At 42.2% G+C, this 20,325-nt stretch overlaps 2 protein-coding genes across 11 annotated transcripts in view; one reads left to right on the top strand and one right to left on the bottom strand.

Moving 5' to 3' along the window:
• RASGRP3 (RAS guanyl releasing protein 3) overlaps window positions 1-1,643 on the top strand; it is a 44,845-nt gene extending 43,202 nt beyond the window's left edge. For all 10 annotated transcript variants that reach the window (XM_083732386.1, XM_083732385.1, XM_083732387.1 and 7 more), the window contains one exon: window positions 703-1,643. In XM_083732386.1, the coding sequence (XP_083588512.1) occupies window positions 703-711 (9 nt within the window). In that variant the 3' untranslated portion in view covers window positions 712-1,643. The remainder of the gene's footprint in view (window positions 1-702) is intronic.
• Window positions 1,644-4,647: 3,004 nt separating this feature from the next.
• FAM98A (family with sequence similarity 98 member A) lies at window positions 4,648-16,229 on the bottom strand. Its single transcript, XM_083732504.1, has 9 exons — window positions 15,956-16,229; window positions 15,491-15,598; window positions 14,209-14,357; window positions 13,604-13,738; window positions 12,582-12,766; window positions 10,978-11,058; window positions 9,286-9,402; window positions 8,304-8,471; window positions 4,648-6,456 (listed from the first exon to the last, which is right to left on the bottom strand). Exons 2-9 carry the CDS (start codon window positions 15,541-15,543, stop codon window positions 5,680-5,682), a joined length of 1,665 nt encoding a protein of 554 aa, XP_083588630.1. The 5' UTR covers window positions 15,544-15,598; window positions 15,956-16,229; the 3' UTR covers window positions 4,648-5,679.
• Window positions 16,230-20,325: the final 4,096 nt, after the last annotated feature.

The following is a 20,325-nucleotide window of genomic DNA, read 5'->3' on the forward strand; positions in this document are numbered from 1 at the left end:
GCCACCTTGGGCACAGCTCATTGGGGGGAAATGTCATACAAACTAGATCCATTAATCACCTGCGGAAACATAGGGTTAAAATATGGACCTCTTTGCACCACATATAGATATGGAATTGACTACCATAAGATGAAGTGTTGCCCATCACCTTGGATGGCTTTAAACAGGGTTTAGACAAATTCATGCGTGAAACGACTATTATGTGCTGTGTCTGGTATTGGAGGCCATCTGCTTCTGAATGCTAGATGGGGGTTTCAAGTGGGAGGTGCTGTTGCACATCCCATAGGTGTCTGGTTGGACACTGTGAGAATAGGATGCTGGACTAGATGGGCCTTTGGCCTGATCCATCTCTTCTTACATTAAGCAGTATGGTCCAGCTACGTAACCCTGCTGGTTATATAACTTGGTCCTTAGAATATCTAACCAGAATACCTCGGGTTGAAGTTGCTTCAGGTTGAGCGTAACTGGTTGAGAAGTAACGGGACGTGTTACTTCCGGGTTTCACCGCTCACACATGTGCAGACACTCAAAATGACATCACGTGCATGCACAGAAGTGGCAAATCGTGACCCGTGCCCGCGCAGGCGCAGGTTGCGTTTGCTTCAGGATGCGAACGGGGCTCCTGAACAGATCCCGTTCACATCCAGAGGTACCATTGTATTAAGATCTAATATATATTATGTCATTTTTTGTTTGTTACAGGCTAGTTGAGTGGCTGCTGCTGCTGCAAAGCTGGAAGATAGTTCAAGGAAGCACAATGTGATATTCCATAAATTGCCAGATTTGGTTGAACATCATTCCATTGTCAAATTCAGCAGTTTGGTTTTTTCCAAAATCACCTGTGAAAGAAATTTAATGACAGAGTTACCGTATTTATTTTTGTTCACATAGGTTAAGTAGTTTGATCAGTCTTGCACAGACAGAAAACAAAGGAGTGTTATAGCTCCAGCGTGTCATTATTTGTTTCTATTTCTCGGGCAGCTGTGGTTCCAGACTATTTCACCAGCAAGGACACCTTGGCATTTGCAGCAATCACAGTTGTGGAAACCTGCCTGGCACATGTTAATATTTTGGTATATGTTAATGTCACACGTTCCGATATGGACAATGTGCTTTCCCCAGTTCTTTTGTTTGAGACTGCATTCTTTGTCTGGCACTGACAGCTACGTCATAAATGGGTGGCACTTGAAGACTTGCACAGCCTTGAGATTCTCTTATCACAAAGAATACCTCTGCACAGTCATTTCATTTTCAGCTTTCGCCAGAATGTTTTGTTTTTTGTCCCCACCCCAACGAAGTGTGGAAGAGGTTTACATTTTTCTCCATTAAATTTGTAACAAGCTACTGCTGTGTGTGCTGCAAAGTCTCCCAGCAATAGTTCACTGGAAGATGTCACCTTCAACATATACCAGATGTGGAAAGGCTTATGGAATACAGGTGCTATGATGAGTCATTGAAGGAACTGGAGAGAGAGAGAGAGAGAGAGAGAGAGAGAGAGAGAGAGAGAGAGAACTTTTCAAGTGCTATGCCTTATGCTGAAGGATCAGGTAGTACACATTTTAGTTTAATGGTTACTGGTGTTTTGTTTTTACTCTTTTCAGCACACTAGAAGTTACCTAAATAAAACACTTGATTTCATAAAATGCAGTACAGAATGTTTAATGCAACTCAAGAATATACCAAAGCAGTGTGTCCTTCTGCAGAGATCATTTATGAAACCAAATTACACGGGTAAGCTATTGCCTGCCTGAGCTAAGCTTTCCTGGCTAGAAAATGAGAAAAATCCCCCATAACAGTGTGTCAGAATCTTTTATTCTACAATTTACCGACCATCTATCTTGCACCCAGATACTTGGGTTAGAGGTCTCTTCCGTGTTACTACACTACTAAAAGCCAGAGAAAGCATATAAAAATGAATTCTGTAGTATTTATATTTATGCTATGCTAGAGAATAGGCATCCCCTCTAGTTAATTTACCTAAATGGTTAAACAGTTCCTGACTGATCTTTGGAACTCTCCAGGGATGCACCAGCAACAATAATGTTTGATAAATGATGCATACAGGACTTTGTTCTGAGGGTTTCCCTGAACTATTGAGACTACAAAAATAACTGGCAGTATTACACAAATTCTGCCAGAACCAAAACCCCTGAAAACCTGGAGAGGCACTGCCAATCAGCATGGAGAATGCTGCACTAGATGGGTCAATGCTGTGATTCAGTACAAGGCAGCTTCCCGTGTGTCACTTAGATGTATCCTGGAACCATACGATGACAGCCACTCACATACTGTAAATCTTTTTCCATCTGCTGGTCAGCCTCTTTCTCTTGTACAATCATTTCCTAGCTCAAAAAGACTCATGGTATCCTATAGCCAGCACCATGCAAACAGGGCTAGCCACAGATTTTTTTAAAATAGCTGTATCACCAGGAAGGAGAATGACCAGCATAATTGGCCTTGCCCACATAGTTCCAGTCTGCGACTGTTGACAACAAAGCAAGTTGTTGAAAAGGAGCCAGAGGTAACTTGAGAAAGGCCCCATTTGATTCTGGTATCTGCACATCCATCCCAATTCCATAGCCACTTCAGACGGTCTCTAACACAATTTTGTTACAGATCGAATCTAAGGAGCCAGCAGCTCCTTAGAATACTAAGGAGCAAGCAACATTTTATTCAAGCACAATTATGTTCACTAGTGTTAACTTATTGTTCAATTAACATGGTAGATTAAACGGCACTACTGCACGTTTCACCCGTGCAAGCAGAATGCCTTCATGTTCTATAACAAAGTTCTTTTGCATTTTCATGGGTATGTGTAACTTATTCAAAGATCTCTGAAAACTAGTCTCACAGCCTATCCTAAGCACTGCTGGTTCCCGGCAAACCGTAACAAGGCATTCAGAAATACCAAGCTACTTGAAAATCTCACCCTAGTTCCTTGCACTGAATCAGCAATATTTATACTCAAACTCAGCCCTTTTATTGCTTTCAGTATCTTTTGTGGTATGGCATAGAAAGATTGCATTAAAAACCCAATGCTTTCTGAGACCAAAACCCATCCGCAGAGATGCAGTAATTTAACGTCACGTGGAGACAAGGATGCATCATTTTCTAGGACATGGAACACAGAAGCCACTTCAGTCTATTAGTAGGAATCAAGAACAACCTTTCTTTGTTGCTGCTTTTTTTTTTTTTTTACTTGTGGATCAGGAGCAACACCTAGTGGTCATAAAAACCTTGACAACTTGATTGACCATTGTGATGCCAGTATGTATACTGTGACATTTTTTGGTACAGTGGGCTCCAGAATTCTGTGCCCACAATCTTATTCTGTGTTAAGTCTGTTGATTTCCAAGCTATACATACCTAATGCTAATGGGTTACGGTTTGCAAGTAATCTATACCTTAGACATAAATAAGAATTAATGTACTTCTAATAAGCTATGCAAAGCAATTAAATGCAATTGACCTTCTAATCAAAGTATAAAATACACATACCGAGTTAAATTGCATGCATTTACTTGCTTTCCGTATCTTAGTATGTTTACAAAATTCAGGTCTATGGTGAATTTAGGGTGTTCTTCTTGGTTAAAGACTTTGGTGGCAAAAGGCAAAGGAGAATACCATATAAGGAAACTGAAACTGAGTCCCAAGGTCAGGGAAGAGGAGCAAGTACAAAGCTATAACCTGATTTGTAGGCATGCAATAGAATGATAGTCCACTATCCTTTTTTTAAAGCAGTTTAAAAACACTTGCCAACACTTGATCAAGACGTTTTCTACATTCATGAGAATTAGCAACTTGGCTATGAATATGTTCTATGCAGGGAAACATAACGTTTATACTCCTTGACCTATAATAGCATCTAGGATCAAAAATTGCTTGTGAACAATACACCTGAAGGGGCAGAACCACCGCCTTCCATTTCCCTGCCACTACTAGCTGTTCTACTTGCTACAACCAAGAAACAGGCAGACAGGTGAGAAGCCCCATCCCTATTTGCAAGGAGCTTTTTGACCTCTGATGGAAGCCATTAAATGTCCCGCATTCTTAAAATCTAGGAGGCAAAATATATAGGTGAGACAGCCTGTTTCACCTGTCTAGTGTTTAACTATTCCTGCCACCCCCCCTTGTGCATGCAAGAGGGAAATGTGCACTTGGGAGGGAAGTACATGTGGTCTGTGCATGTGGGTCAGATGCACGGATGTGTGGCCTCGATGAGAGAGAAGTAGGTGAGGAAGGAAAGGCAGTATGAATATTGTGTTGCCTCTCCAAGAGGGAGAAATGTGGTGTACACCTGAGTGGCAGATGCATGTGTTTGTGGTTTGTGTGTGTGCAGTGTGCATGAGTGTGTGGCCACGTTGTGTATTTTTGGGGAAACTGGGGAATGCTTCCTGTTCTTATTAGCCAACAACCATGTAATAACTGTGGTGTGACGTCGACACTCAGGACAAAAGCTTACTTCCCATGGTAAGCCTGGCACTCTGGCAGCAGCACTGTCTACTGTCTCCAAACTTGGTCTATGCCCAGTGGCAGCCATTTTGTGGCTAGCATCCACAGCATTTTCTCTAAAGTCAAGCTGTGCCTGCTAGCTCAAAAATATTGGTAACCCATGCACCAACTGAAAGTTAAAGAGAAACAAACCAATAGGAGAACAGATACTTTTATTGCTCACCTTTTATACAATAGCACACCTTCAGCCATTTTTCTTTCACAGCTTGACAATGTTTCTGTACACACACGCACACTCACACTCATACACAAAAAAACCCCAGGCAAGGCGCACTGATGTAACTTTTAGTAAGGAAAACTGTAACAATCCCACCTGAAGGGCATTTTGTCTTAAGTTAGATGCCAAAAATTGAAACCATCCTATAATTGCTGATCAGTGGTATTAACTCGTGCACAAAACAAGTTTCAGCTTGCCATTACTGCTAGCTAATTTCAAGTAAAAATTAGGCTGGTCAGGGGATCAACTGTTTTCTGGTGTGTGAAATGAATCTGAATTATGCTGAAGCACAAGGCTACATATACTATCTGTTCACAACTTAGCTCGGTTTGTTATATGACCTTTGCGTGGCATGACAGTGGCTGGGTCTCTGATGGGGACATGAGTGTGGTTTTGATCAATGAGAGATAAGGCTATTGAACAAGTCATCAGCAGTAGAGCTCATATAATAGACATGGACCCCGTGAAGTAGGCTGCAATTCTGTGCAGTTACAAATGCAGAAATCCAACCCACTTCAAAGAGTCTTGCACACAACTAACTACACACACCTGCAGCTTTACAATACAGGTTTGAAGTCAGCTTGTTGTCTACAGAAAATCAGGGTGAAGAGCAATATTCAAAGTGGCTTGAAGAGCGGAAGATTCTTAAAGGAAGAATGAGCTCATGTAAAAACCGACAGACATACTAGTTTGCATATTAAAGGTGTGACGGACATGTACTCAATTTTCCTTTAGTGAACAGAACCAGGGCTGCTGTCTTAAAGTTCTGAGCTTCCTGGAGTTGAAATGCTGCATTTTAGGCAGCATCAGACTTATGCGCACCTTTCGCAGGTGCTCAAAAGCAAAGATCATTTTCCAGAAGCAGCCTGACATGGCCTGGTACTAATTCAGAAAGAAAACCATAGAAAATCTATTACATGAGCTCTGCCCAAATGGAAGCTTTTGCAGCCTCAGCTTGTGAAGTGTCTTCCTTGTCCAAATCCAGACTGATTGTACTGATATCCCCCATGTTGGAAGTGCTGCTCAAATTGCCCCCCTTGATTAAAGTTCTGTGCACCTCTTGCTCCCCCCCAGCCACCTCCTTGCCCGCCACGGCCGCCGCGACCACGGCCCCGGCCTCCTCCACGGCCTCCACCTCGATCATTGGAGTGCCCATCTTGATATCTGTTGTCTTGCTGGTAGCTGCCGCCACCACCTTGATATCCGCTTCCTGAATATGAAGATTGATAACCACCATAGCCACCTCCTTGATAGCCGCCACCACCGTGATAACCCCCAGTTTGAAAGCTTGTGTCTCTGTAGTTACTATCCCTATAGTTGACATCTTGATAGCCACTTCCTCCACCATCAGTCCAGCCTCCTTGGGGTTTGCCTCCTCTGCCTCCCCCTCTGGCTCCATAGTCATAGCCACCACGTCCTCGCCCTCCTCGCTCGTGACCCCCGTGTTCATGGCCTCCACGGCCTCCGTAGGATGAGTCGTACCCTCCGCGGCTGCCACGGTCGTAGCCTCCTTGGTCATATCCTCCGCGGCCTCCTCGGTCATGGCCCCCTTGCTCATAGCCTCCACGACCTCCGTAGGACGACTCATAGCCACCTCTGCCACCCCTGCCTCCACCACTTTGCTGCTGAGGACCATCTTGCCTTTTTTGCCATGGTGGCATTTCGGGAGGAGGTGGTTCAATTTCGTTGGGTCTGCCACCTCTGTCAGGCACTCGGCCCATTAATACCTAAAAGCAAAAGAAGGCAATGTGTTGGAAGAATTAACACAAGGGAAGAACTGCGCTACTTACAGTGTTAAAAACTCTGATATCTAAGCTAATCGCCAAATGGCACCTTAAACCTAGGTTATGGGTGCCACAATGGAATGTCTAGGTGCTTTTTTGCAATTGATATTATTCACTTCATTTCTATACCATTTTATATTTTAAAGAACAAATCTAAAAGTGGTTTACATCAAATAAATAAAACAAATTCAAACTTCAAGGAAAATATTTCAGATCCTTCTCTAAGGACTTGAATAAGTGACATTTTGCTTTTCCCAGTCGCCAACCTGGCATCCAGAGATCTCCATGTGATTGCAACTGGACCCACGCCAGTCACAAAGCATGCCTGGTACCTGAATACACTATTTAATATATAAAATATAACACTATTTAATAATCTGAAAACACTGTACTTTAAAAAAAAAACGAGTTGAAACGGAAGTACTGAAGAAGCGGGGTGGGAAGGATCTTTCAGCAGATCAAGATATAATCCTTTATTATAGCAGTGCTTAGGGATGGAGATGGTCCACATTTGGTATGCAGAAAAAATGGGCTTCCTTGCCCATTACGTTTCATTTTTAAATTTTCTGTTAGATATTTTCTCTTACTGACATAAGATATCTTCCAGATAGATTTTACATTTGGGACTCAGCAATATATTGCTCTTTTGCTTTAAATCTAAGGAAGCTTTGACTGTATTTTTTTCATTTCTGAAAATAATTAGTCTTGAAGAGGTAGTGGTGGTCCTTGTATAGTGGGGGGGGGGGGCTTTGTTTGGGATACCTAAATGACTACACAGTGACAGCAAGAGATATGCATTAGAAAACAGGCACAGCATCAACACTTCACATGGGTATTTTGGGGCTAGCATGCACTGGTCACCACCTAAAAAAAACAACTTTAAAGTGTTCTGCTGGGTGCACTGCTCTGGCAAGCGCTGGCAATGGACACTAGATAATCGCTATTTCCCCAGAGGGGCCAGGGTGTGTGTGGGAGAGAAAGTGGGGAGAGCAGCCAGTGTAGCGCAGGGGACCTCCTCAAGCCCTAATTATGGAATAGGGCAAGAGTATGACTCTCAAATATAATTGTGAAAATTCATGGCTGACATAGAATTTGCATCCACATTCATCCAGTCCCACATGGCTTCCACTAGGTTTTGCTAAATTTGTTGAAAGTCAAAATATGCTTCCACAGATAAGCACAGCTACAATAGAGGATTTTCTTGCTACATGACTACCTTGTAATACTGCAAACCAGTATGACACTTACTGTACCTTGTGCAACACCGATTTATTACTAGCATGTACCTAGACTATTGCCAATAACCTTTAGCAAAATAATAAACCTTTAGCAAAATAATAAACAAGGAACTCATTCTAAAATATAGGGCTGTTTTTAACTCAAAAAGGCTGATCCTCTCTGCCAGAGTTCTTTAACCTTAGGTCCCTGGTGTTGTTGGACTACAACTCCCACCATCCCCAGCCACCTTAACCAATGGTCAGGGAGGACGGGAGGTGCAGTCCAACAAAATTGGGGCCCCATGGTTGAAGAACCCTGCTCTGTGCTATATCAACATGTGACACAGAACAGTTAACAACTCCTGTGCAATGTAGCAGGTTGAACAGTTGGCATTGAAACCAGCTCCCCCCCCCCCATGCCATTTTGTAAACCTGGGAAAAGGAACCGTGGGAAGGGAGAGGCAAAACAGAGTATGTATTGAATGTGCTGAAAGCATACAAAAATTTCCCCATCAAGTTATTTAATATCCACAGCACAGTAGGAACTAAAATATATCAATGTGACAAAGGTACCTTATTAATAGCACATGCAGTCTTTTCTCTGATGGACCCGCTGCTCGTCCTCATAATCTTTGACAAGTCTTGCCGAGCTGCCAAGAGGTGAGCGACAGATATAGCGCATTTGGTAGTAAGGGTGGCACGCTTCGGCTGGTAGACTTTAGCCAATTTCTCTGTTTGGCTCTGTGATCCAAAAAAGAAGAGAGTCAACAGATGTAAACAAACATTCAGCTAAAAATTAATTATTTACCAATTTAAACAACAACAGCTCCAAGGACAGATCAAGGCGCACATGGCAGGCAACTAACAATTCATGAGAAATGCTGTATGAGCTGATGGGAAAGTGCCTAATGGGACAATATACCAGCTTATATAAATAAGGTGTAAATCCAGCTTCGAAGTTCTCTCAAATGTTATTTTGTTCTTCCTCTACCTATTTTGCCAACCATTTTCCAAGTCTGTATCTCATGCTGCATTTCTGAAACTTGTTCAGACTGCATTTTAAAACTGCAGTTTCCCCCATTTACAGCTCTCCTGAGAAAAAATGGTTCAAAATAAATATTTATGAGGCACCGTAATATAGTGATTTGGGTACATTTTGTGAAGCAAATGATTAGCAATGCTATGGGGTAACTGTTCAATTAGAAGCGGAAAACTGCAAAGTGGTAATAATCCTTTCCTGATGACATTCTTATACTGGCAACGCATGTGAAATGCAGATACGCAGTGAGCTACACTAAAGTTTTCACTTGCCCCTAGCGCAAGTACACAGCTGATGATTAAATTTACTCCTAAGTGTCAACAAACGAGCTACCAAATGAAATATAAGCTTTAAACAAAAGTGCTTAGTACATTCAGAGACAAGTCAATTAAATTATGGTATACTTTCTACCATCAGAGAGCCATCAGAGAGTTTTTTTGGCAGACAGCAAAAAAGAAAAGAAAAGAAAAGAAGCTCTTTGCAAGGCCAAAGCAAGTTGCAGAATGCAAACTGTACCTTTGCTCGATCTGACCAGCCAAACGACTGGACAGTCACATCCAGACGTTTCACTAACAATTTCCTCCGGACTTCATATTCATTGGCTATGGCTTGATTAATAGCTTCAATTTTTTCCTGAAATAAAAATGCATATCACATATTACACTGCTTCTCAGCCAGGGCATTCCTAGTGTGCAATGTACTAGCGTACTAAGCCAAGAAACAGCATCTCAGGCCCATGTGCTCCCCAATCATGTGCTGATCTGGGGGTTTCAATCCCAGTCTCTTAACACCATAGTTCCCTGGTTCTAAGTAATGGGGTAAGTAATGGGGACTTACAGATTAATGTTAGTTTACTAGCTACAAGTTTAAAGCACGGTCTGATTCCTGGCAAGTAAGCCAACATCAAATGACTGCTCCCCATTTTGGATGTAACAGAAAACCATACTTTAAAGAGGTCAGGATCGAATGGTCCTTCATCTTGACAACAATCAAGAACACGACAGTTCCATAAAGACTCAAAAGTTTTAAATCCAAATTGATAAAACTAACACTGATTCCTAGAAGAACTATAATATCAGTGTTCCTATTAGTGCTGTGACTGTAATGGAAGGCCAAGGTTTACATTTTCTTATCTATAAAATAAACACAACTATACATATTAAGAACAAATGCCAGGAAGAGAAGCATCAGATTAAATGTTCCAAGTAATTAGCTGCAGAATAAGAAAAAGGACCTCTGCAGCTCCTGCTTAAAAATGCCAAGACTAATTTTAGGATGGGCTATAGTTCCTGCCAAACAATGGCTCAGCATCACTGAAGACTTGGAGAGTAAAACCTTCCCCATATCAGGATGTCTAAAGACCCAGATCCTCTGTAACCTTCTACCGTATTTTTCGCCCCATAGGACGCACCTAGGTTTTTTTTGGGGGGGGGAATAAAGAAAAAAAACATTATTCCCCCCCCCAGGCACAGGTCTGGCGCGGGGGAAGCCTGAGCTTCCCCTGACCCCAGCCCCGTGAACAGCCTGCTATCCGCAAGCCTAGGGAGCCCGGCGGGAAGTCGCGCCGGTCTCCCCAGGCTTGCGGACAGCTGCGCGTAGCCCGGGCGTACTCTTCAGCGCGCCCCAGGCTTCAAAATGCAGGCAGCTCTGCGCAGCTCTCGGGAGCCCAGCGCAACTTTGCGCCGGGCTCCCTAGGGCTGCGCAGAGCTGCACGAAGCCCGGGACTGTGCGCACCGACCCCTCTCGCTCTCCAGGCTTCAGTGAAAGCCTGCATTCGCCCCATAGGACGCACACACATTTCCTCTTCATTTTTGGAGGGGGAAAAGTGTGTCCTATAGGACGAAAAATACGGTATTTATAGGTGTATAAATATCACGCACTGCTGAACTGTCCCTGCCCCAAGTTGCATCGCTGCTTTAATTATGGTTTAATATCATCCTTAAATATGGGGTTCCTCATCCTGCATTCCTGAGGGATGTCAAGATATAACAATCAATTGTGAATTTGGATGTGTTGAACTTGGGACAATCAAGAATCTATTTTCTCAAATGCATTTTGCTTCACTCTAAGTAAAACTGAGAACTTGATCAGAATTGGCTAGGCCTTGAGAAAAATCACACAGTTTTGCTTAATGTACATGAAAGAAAATATATAAAACAAAAAGAGTCAAGGATAGAACAAAAAGAGTTTTACAGACATACGACTTACCCAATGAACTGGACCCAGTGGTTTTGACAGTAAAGGTTTTCCTACATGATTTGCAGGAACCTTTGCTAATGTTTCTTTTAACTGTAATAAAAAATATACTATGTTAGAATACCACAGTATCATATAGTGAATGCTTGCTCTCTTCCCCACCAAACATATGGATTTGAAAGGGAATTCGAATGCTTCATACATAATAGAAGCTACACAAAAGAATACATTCCTAAAATTTTCAGATAATTGTGTTGGTTTAAAATAAGAATCTTCTGCAATTCTTTAATAACATCATTATGACATCAGTAAAGTAAGCCACCTCTTATTAATGTGGGAAGGACAGACAACTTAAAAAAAATTCTCAATTCAAGAATGAAAGCCTTTTAACCATATGTCTCGGTAAAAATAAGTTGCAGTGAGTTCTTCTGCTCAGGGTTCCAGGTGCTGCATTCCATTCCCACCAGTGAACATTCTCTGCCCACTGAGCATGCTTAATTCTCACTGGCCGGTTGTTTGTTTTGCAGTGGGGATGTTCTTGTGCCTAACCCTAGCTACATTAAAATTTCTGATCACTCCATTAATATCTATGGGAAGGCCTCACTTCCACACCCTGGAGACAATTTAAAATAGCTTCTCAGTGTGAACTAGGAAGTGACCTCTTCACACCATGAGATAGTGCTTTATAAACTTTCATTTCTAGCCATCCTATTCCGACAGTTTTCCCCCGCCCTCTCTTAGTCTCTCAATAGGATTTGTTCCCCTGCCGCCCCCCCCCACAAAAAAACTGGATTTCCCCTCTAAAGAAAGTGAGTATCTGCAAACCTTAGCCTAACCCTAAATCTGCTGATACCGTTTTGCGTGCATGGATGGTATATTTTTGGTCACAAGCACAGGAAAACTTGCATTGCTATTAGAAATAATGATACCGAAGGACAGGCTTCCATCCAGTGGGTAGTGCCATAACACACACACACACACACAACCTTTTCACTCTCAAGGGTTAGTTATAAATGCTGGAGGTTGTCCTTAAGAATGAGCCTACGCTATATACTAAGGTAATCTTTGGAAGCCCTTCTCCAAGAGTCCCCAATAAATGCAGCAAGGTGGGGGAGATGGAAGAAAAGGGCCTTCTCAGTGGTGGTGCTACATTAGTGGAAAGCTCTCTCCAAGGTGGCTTGCCTGGTGCCTATTCCAATGTCTTTTCAGCCCCTTTCCTTTCCTGGTCTTTTCACTCCCTAATTTTACCCATTGTACGTTTTATGCTACTTTATCTGCAGTATTTAAAATTCATTGCTTTAAACTATGCATTTTCCTTTGTATCTTATTGTTTTATTTATAAGCAGCCCTGAAATATGTTTACTGAAGAGCAGCATATAAATTTATTAAGTAAACATAAAAACAAAAGCCTAATGAATAAGAGAGCTTGGATCCCAGGGCTTGCTTACGGTGCTCTATATACACATTCGAGCTTTCCCACCTATCTATTCTTGCCATAGTCCATCATGCTCCCAGAAAAGTCACCTGCTTTCTTCAGAATGCCATTCCACTGCAGTAGGATGACAGCTGTAAATCATGGATTCAAGTCTATGTACCTCAAAACCCTCAGTTCTTACCTTTTTTTCTATTCCACTGAAGAACTGGAACATAGTTATGTTGGCAGGAGGCTTGGACATGCCCAAAGCAATACATATTCCTTTCAGCTCCTGAAAGACTTCACTACCACTCCCCTCCTGGGCTTTTTTGGGAGGAGCATTCACACAGAGCATTCTGGCAGCTTCCAGTTCTGAGATGAGGTATGCTGAAGGAAGAAAAGCTACAATTTAGCACCTTTTAACAAATATCTGCCTTGGTTAGCTGTGAACATAAAGGAAACTATTCTGGATTCCATAACATATTTATATTAACCGAATGAGAGGTGAGGTTCAGATAAGACAAGGATCTAAAAAACAGACTACCAAGTGGCAGGTCTGCTAAGGGTAACAGTGCTCAAGCAAGCATGGCATGCCTTTGCAGAATGTGATTTATTAATTTAGATATTTAGACATTGCTTTTAAAGCAAATCTCACAAAGTAGTTTACATAAGAATATGGTAGAGCGTGAGACTTTTAATCTCAGGGTTATGGGTTCAAGCGCAATGCTGGGCAAAAGATTCCTGCATTGTAGGGGGTTGGACTAGATGACTCTTGTGGTCCTTTCCAATTCTATGATTCTATTAACATAAATATCAATTAAAACTCTGTACTAAGACAGCACAGACAAAGCACAAATAGGGGTGGGGGGAAGCTAGATCTCTCCCAAGAGCAGGATGGTTCTTAAGTAGCTAGGGTGAGCTGCTATTCCTTCATGTTTACTACATCACTTCTGAATGAGATGTCTTTTCACTTTCAAATGCTGACAAAGTTTGTTCATAACAAGCAAAGAGAAAAAATGCTTGGTGGTTGTTGTTTTTACTTGGACAGTTTCCAATACAATACAGACGATATGAATCCAAAGCTTCAACAGATCCGACTATATTCTTTTTCTAAATATCGTCGTATCATAAGTTCTCAAGAAGCATCAGCAAAAGGACAAGTGTCCTAGTTATCTCCACAGTGGCACAAAAAGGAACAAAAAGATTTTGTTATTTTCAACTTACTGAGCAGCAGCAGGCAGTTCTTCTGATTGAGAAGGCGCTTGGTGACATCTCCTGATATTAGTGTTGTATATGGGCAGTTCATTTCACCCAGCAACCCACTCATTTCAAGCTGGAACTCATCTGCTTCGGTGGGACCTTAAGACACAGAACATTTTCATTTAAGAGGTTCAACTATTAACTCTTTGCCACGAGTTAAGACAAAGTTATATTATGAACAGACTGCTTCCATACATGTTATCAAGATTCACGGTTGAAGATTAAAATAGCCTATTTTCTTTTTTTAAAAACCCAAAAAATATTATTAACATTTCGAACATAAGAACTCAGGTGATACAGAATGGCAAAAATAGTGTATTCAAATGAACACTTTAAAAAAGCTCACTTGTACGAAATATAGCGGAAGACAACTAGTAAAATTGATTCCATGGGTATGTAGGCAAAAACAGAATGTGGCATTGGGCACAGTATTCAGCTTCCTGAAAAGTTCAACTTGCATATGAAAAAGCTTTTACATCAGTTTTGGAAGCATCTATACCAGCACATGTTTTCAGAGCTAATAGGAAAGAAACAAATAAATCAATGGTGTCAGACTCATGATTACTCACTGTTAGTCGCTTGCACATTTTCTTCTAGTTTGCAAAATAGCCTTAACTCTGACACCAGCCAAGCACAGAGTTTAGTATATTCAGGGGAACTGGCCCCCCCAGAAGCTGCCTGGGTCAGAGCACCGTCTTCTAACAATGGGCCTTTATAACTGACAAACAAACAAAAATAAGAACATGTTATTAAAAGCCACTGTACAATTTCTGAGGTATGCAATCCATGCATATTTGGTGATAACACCACTAACACTTCAATATATTTATCTGGAACACCAATGATTTCAAAGGTACTTCCTTCAAGTTAGCATGCTTTGAATTGAAGTCTATATCCACATCAGAATCTTTAATTTTTTTGCTCACAATCTTCCCTTGATATAATTATCTCTCTCATTCTTTCTTCTCCCTAATGTTTGATGCCCTTGCCTCTTTCTCCCTTTGGTCCTTCCTCTGCTGATCCTTGCCCTTGCAAAGTTTAGATTATAAGCTCCTTGGAGCAAGGAACTGTCCTCTTTTTGTCAGCTGCTGGATTGCATTTAGACTGGAGATGTAAGATACATCTAAACAACAATAAAAGTACAGTAGTGAAGATAAGGGGAAAATATACATTCATTTTTGGCTGCACTAGCATGCTACTTCTCCCCACTGCCACGTCTCTGAACAACAGAATCAAGGAGAGAATTCAAAGAACTGGTGCAGATGTTTTGGGACAACTGCCCAGCCAGCCATAACAATGCCAAAGAGATAAGCCCCTGTTCTGCTTTAAAAGCAGCTTTTCTCTTTCAAACTGGGAACCACTGTACTCACAGTACTACCCCATTCATGCACTTTCAGCACTTCTTTGGATCCCAATCCAGTTCTTTACTGAATAATGCAAACAAATTTGTTTTTGAGAACACATATGATAAAATTCCTTACCGTTCATAGTGTATTATCTATTACTACTATTTACAGAAAACTCAGAAGATTTGCAACAGTAAGCAAAATCCTCTGTTGCAGGCATTTAAAAATTTTATGCAGCAGGTATTTCTAAATATATGCTAGCTTATCATCTTTTTTTTCCTGAAAAGCCAAACAAATCAAATCAAAACCTCCCCTCCCCACCTCCAAGCAACTCCCACCCCCCCACAACACTTCAAGAATTTAGTGATGATTACAAAACTAAAGTGATTGCCCCACAAAACACGGAGCACGGGGGTGAGGACACATAACAACCCCCCCAAAAAAAAACTTTTTTTAAAAAAATCCAAAGTTAAAGTTATTTACACATATTTGCTCTCATACATACCCGAGGTCTTCCAGAGACTCTAGGATGTCATTCTCCATGAGCTCAAACTCCATTTCCGGGGCTTCAGAATGAGCACAAAAGAAAAAGGGGGCTGGAAAAACCTAGAACCTGCAATTAAGAAACCCAGACTCGGTTAGCAACGCCTGAGAGAATGCAGCGGTCACCATCATGACTGGCGCAGAGTGGCTTGAATGCCCTGCTCGCCTCACGGTTCGCCTGTAGAGGGGGAGATCGAGCTCGCCCCACACAGACCTGCCCCCCACACCAGGAACAGCCCCACTGAATGCCCGACCACCGACCCCCCCTTCCCAGGCGACACTGTCCTAGCGGTGGGCAGGCGTTCAGGGGCTCCTGCTTCCGTTAAGAACTGGCTCTGGCCTGCCTGGCCCCCACCTCCCCGCCCTACTGAGGGGCGCCGTTACATCCCGCCCAGCAGCGCCCCAAACCCCCTACCCCGCAACCTACCTTTCGCGCAGCTGCTCCGCCGCCGACTGCTGGGTTGGCATGTCAGGAGCTGGGGGAAGGGCGAGGAGAGGGGGAAGGCCCCCTTTGCCTGACCTTTCACCTCACGAGGGGGGGCGCCGCCAATCTCGCCTGATTGAAAAAAATGCTCCGCTCTACGCCTTGAAAACCCTCCTATTCCCTCACACTCTGCCTCTAACGGTTCATATTGGTCTAAGAAAGCCTCTCTTTTTATCCCTTAACGCAGGAAGTTATATTTCAGAGCGTCAATAAATATTTTCTTCAGGCACAACTGTTGGACAGCCCTAAGAGGACTTTCTCGCTTTCCCTTTCCTATCTCTATATAAAGGAACCACGTTGGGGGAGAAAAAAAACCCTGGGCCTGAAAGGAGGAGGAGTGGACGGTGTGGGGGAAGGGACAAACTACTTCAAGAGGCGGGCGTTTCCGCTTTGTGAAACTGCACGAACCAGCATGCAATGGTTCACCTTTCGCTATTCTCCTAGCCGTTAAGCGTTTATGGAAGCTGCGCTGAAGCAGCAAATATCGGCGCCCTCGTGAGAAATAGAATCTTTTCTAGTTATTGAGGATTGCTGAAGCATGATGAAAATAGTATAGAGTGGCGGCCAACAATAGCTATTGCAAATTACCACTTTCAGCCCCGAAAAGTGGTAATTTTGCAGTAGCCATTACTACTTTTGCAAACTGAGGAATAAAAGTATGACACAGGGTCTTCTCAGGAGCACAAAAAGTAGATGAACAGGTTAAATTGTTCCAGGACTGTACCACTTCAGACTGCAGGTGTGATAATCAGGAAAGAGAGGAAGGCCTTGCCCACTGACCTCCCTAGCGCAGTGCTGCTGACATTGCAATGTGTCCACTCAGAAATAAGCCACGCTGCCTTCTAGCAGTCTTATTCCCAGGTAAGCAAGCATAGGATTCCAGCCTGCCTAAGCCTTCCATTTATAGCCAGCCAGCCTGTAGGATGGTGAAAAAAGAGACGCAAGGCCCGTTTCCATCCACTGTATTTTATTTTTCTTTTGCTAGTCACACATCTTATGAAAACAGGATTGCAATAGAGATCAAGGTTAAGGAGAACAGATAGCCATTTCTTTAACATGCAAACAGGGAACCTGTGACTTTTCAGATGTTGGACTCCCATCAGCCCCAGCCAGCTAAGGCAAAGGTCAGGAATGATGGGAGTCCAACAACCAGTCTTTGCTCCATGTTAGATTCTATGTGTGAATCCCACCCCCAAATTAATTCAACCTACCTCAAAGGGTTGTTGTGAGGATAGGTGAAGAACCATGTACACCACCATGAACTCCTTGGAGCAAAGTCAGGCTATAACTGTAAAATATATCTGCCTTGCATAATCCAGTAGCAATTTTAGTGCTTTATTTCTTTGCACTATTACTCCCTGCCCCCACCATTGATGACCACTGTATCTCATTCTGCCAGCTTCGCCCATCTTCCTCCTGTCATGGTTTATAAAGTGAGAACTGTTAAATGATAATTGTTTTATGTGAGTTTGCTAAATAACATAGGTGGTGTATGAATACTTCATTTTGTTTATGGCAAGAAAACTGTCTCTGCAAGGAAAAATGGGGTTTGCCCAGCAGTGCTTCTTAGCCGATCAAAGGGTTGATCCCAGGTAAGAAAGCAGCTACAGCAGAAATGAGACAACTCAAAGCTCTCAATGCTACTGTTCTTTAGGAAAGGGCAAATGCTATCTAGTTGAGCCCTGAGAGACTAGCTGAAAAGGTGCTTCATGGTATATGTTTGAAAAGGAACCAGTAAGTTCACAAATGTTCTAAGATAAACTGTAAAATGCCACTTTGAGCTCAAACAAAATGTGCCACAAACATGCTTTAGACACAACTTGGGTGAAAAGATATAGTGGGCAAAGAAGAATTTGTAGCCCTGAATAACTGGCCTGCTCCAAAGGCTTTATGCAAAATATAAAACTGAGGGGTGGGGGTGGGCAGTGCAGCAAGTTTTCTGGACAATACAGAAAATCTACCACATGGGTAGGATGAGGCTGGACTCACACCAGAGAGACCTAAACAACCAAGTGATCTAGATATGATTTGGCATTGAACCAGAAGACCTCAGGTTTATATGGCTGCAGTTGGCCATCCCAAACTGCAGAATGATGCCACTTGCAGAGGTACTGCCTTGTCACATTTTCAGATTTAGATTGTGGAAGATAACTTTATCCAAGATCTGTTAAATCAGCTAGCAGAATCAGAACCTCTCTTCTTTGGCATGATGTCATTTTGGAGCAATCAAAGTGCTGGTGAGAGGCTGTTGGAAGGTAACTTTTCCAGCTCTCCAAGAAGCTTCTCTGAGTGAAACTCCTGAATAGGAAACAGAATCACAAAAAAAATAGGCATCCTTCTCACAGGAGGTGCTTCTGTCTGCTTTTTAGACATCCACAACTTTGCATGAACCATTCTTCACCCATTCAGGAGTGTTTCCCAACCCTCAGAATGTTTTTTGAGGAACTTGGAAAACTGCTGAGAGCAAGAGAAGTTGGGGAAGTAATAATCTAAGAAAAAGGAGATTCATAAGATATACTGCCCCACTACCCTGGCTGGATCACACCAAAGGCCTATCCAGCATTCTGTTTTGTAGCCAGCCTATGGGAAGCTCACAAGCAAGGAATGAGCACAACAGCATGCACCCTTCTTTCCTACTCATGCTTCCTGGAGATTCATTTTCAGAAGCATCAGACTAGATACAGTGGCAGTCAATTCCATTGTTAAACTGAATGCTGTTTGAAGTACAGTGGTACTTCAGGTTAAGTACTTAATTCGTTCTGGAGGTTCGTTCTTAACCTGAAGCACCACTTTAGCTTATGGGGCCTCCTGCTGCTGCTGCCGCACCGCCAGAGCACGATTTCTGTTCTCATCCTGAAGCAAAGTTCTTAACCCGAGGTACTATTTTTGGGTTAGCGGAGTCTGTAACCTGAAGTGTATGTAACCCGAGGTACCACTGTACTTCCTTTTGTCTGTCCTGAATCTCTCACCATTCAACTTTAATGGTTGATCCCAGAGTTTAGTATTATGGGAGACCTATCCACCTTTTCTACAGCACCATGCATGGCATGCTTTGGCAACCCCATGCTTCCCTGAATCCAAGCATCATTTTTAAAACAATTGCTAGACAGGCTTCATGAAATAGTGACTGGAAGCCCTGTATCAATCAGATCCTGGTTTAACATTTGGATTTTTAATCAGTTTTCACATTGAGATAAGGACACTTGGTGCTTTGCACTGAAATAAAGTTAATTATGTAATTCAGGGCTGGGGGTGGGGGGAATTGCTCTCCAGAAGTTGTTGAACTACCACTCCCATAATCTCTTACAAACTCTGGCCATGTTGGCCAGGGCTGATATAAGTTGTAGTCCAACATTTGGGGCTGCAGGTACCTCGCACTGATGTAGGTACTAATAAAAGTTACTGAAATAATTTCATGGTGCAAAAAGAAAACCCAGACACCAGAGTAATTTTACAATAAGCATTTTAATGTATTTGTTTAAAATACAGTGATTTGACACACATTTCAGTGATGTTACCAGAAATTTTATAGTAACAGGTAACTACGGATAATTACCTTCATTTTTGTTATCTACCTCTTTTTCTTTTACATTATGAAGCTCACCTGAAATATTCCACTCCAGTATACCTTCAGGATAGGAAGAACTGGGCAGGAAAACTCCCCCCAGCCAAAAAAAAAAAAAAAAAAAAAAAAAAGAGGAACACAGTTCATGCAAATAAATACCAACCTTGTTATTGTTAGATCTGTTCAAATATTCTCAGGAAGTATCAGAATTGCTCAAATAAACTAGAAATAAAGGGTGGTCATCAAGAGTGAAAACTTTACATATTTATCAAATCATTGCTTTTTGCCCTGTCATTACCCTTGTTTTATTTTGTCTATGCTAGAGGCTTCTGCTGTGCAACCCTCCCCAAGGCTTCTCTAGAATGGAATGCCAAGGTCTCTTGCAAAAGTACTGGCTGGTCACAACATAAAAATTACTTTGCTCCCGAGGCCTGAAATGCATACAGGATTGCCCTGTTGCCATACTTTTAAAAACAGCATCTTGGAAGTTACTTAAAATACTTTCCCCCCCACCCACCCCCATTCTAATATTGCCAGGTATTTTGGCAACCAGTCTTATTTCTGTTCCACTAACCTTTGTTCAGCTGCTGACTTTTCAACTAAATGTTAAAAAAGATGCAGAGGACTTCCTCCCAGTGTTAAAGCTAAAACCTTGAGAATTAGCATTGTGCTTTGCTTGTTCCGATGGTGTTGGATTTTTTTTTTTGCGCTGGGAAAAGATAACTTTAATGCATGGAAACTGCCAGTA

This window comes from Podarcis gaigeae, assembly GCF_964106915.1.
Source record: "Podarcis gaigeae genome assembly, chromosome: 3".
Taxonomy (NCBI): Eukaryota; Metazoa; Chordata; class Lepidosauria; order Squamata; family Lacertidae; genus Podarcis; species Podarcis gaigeae.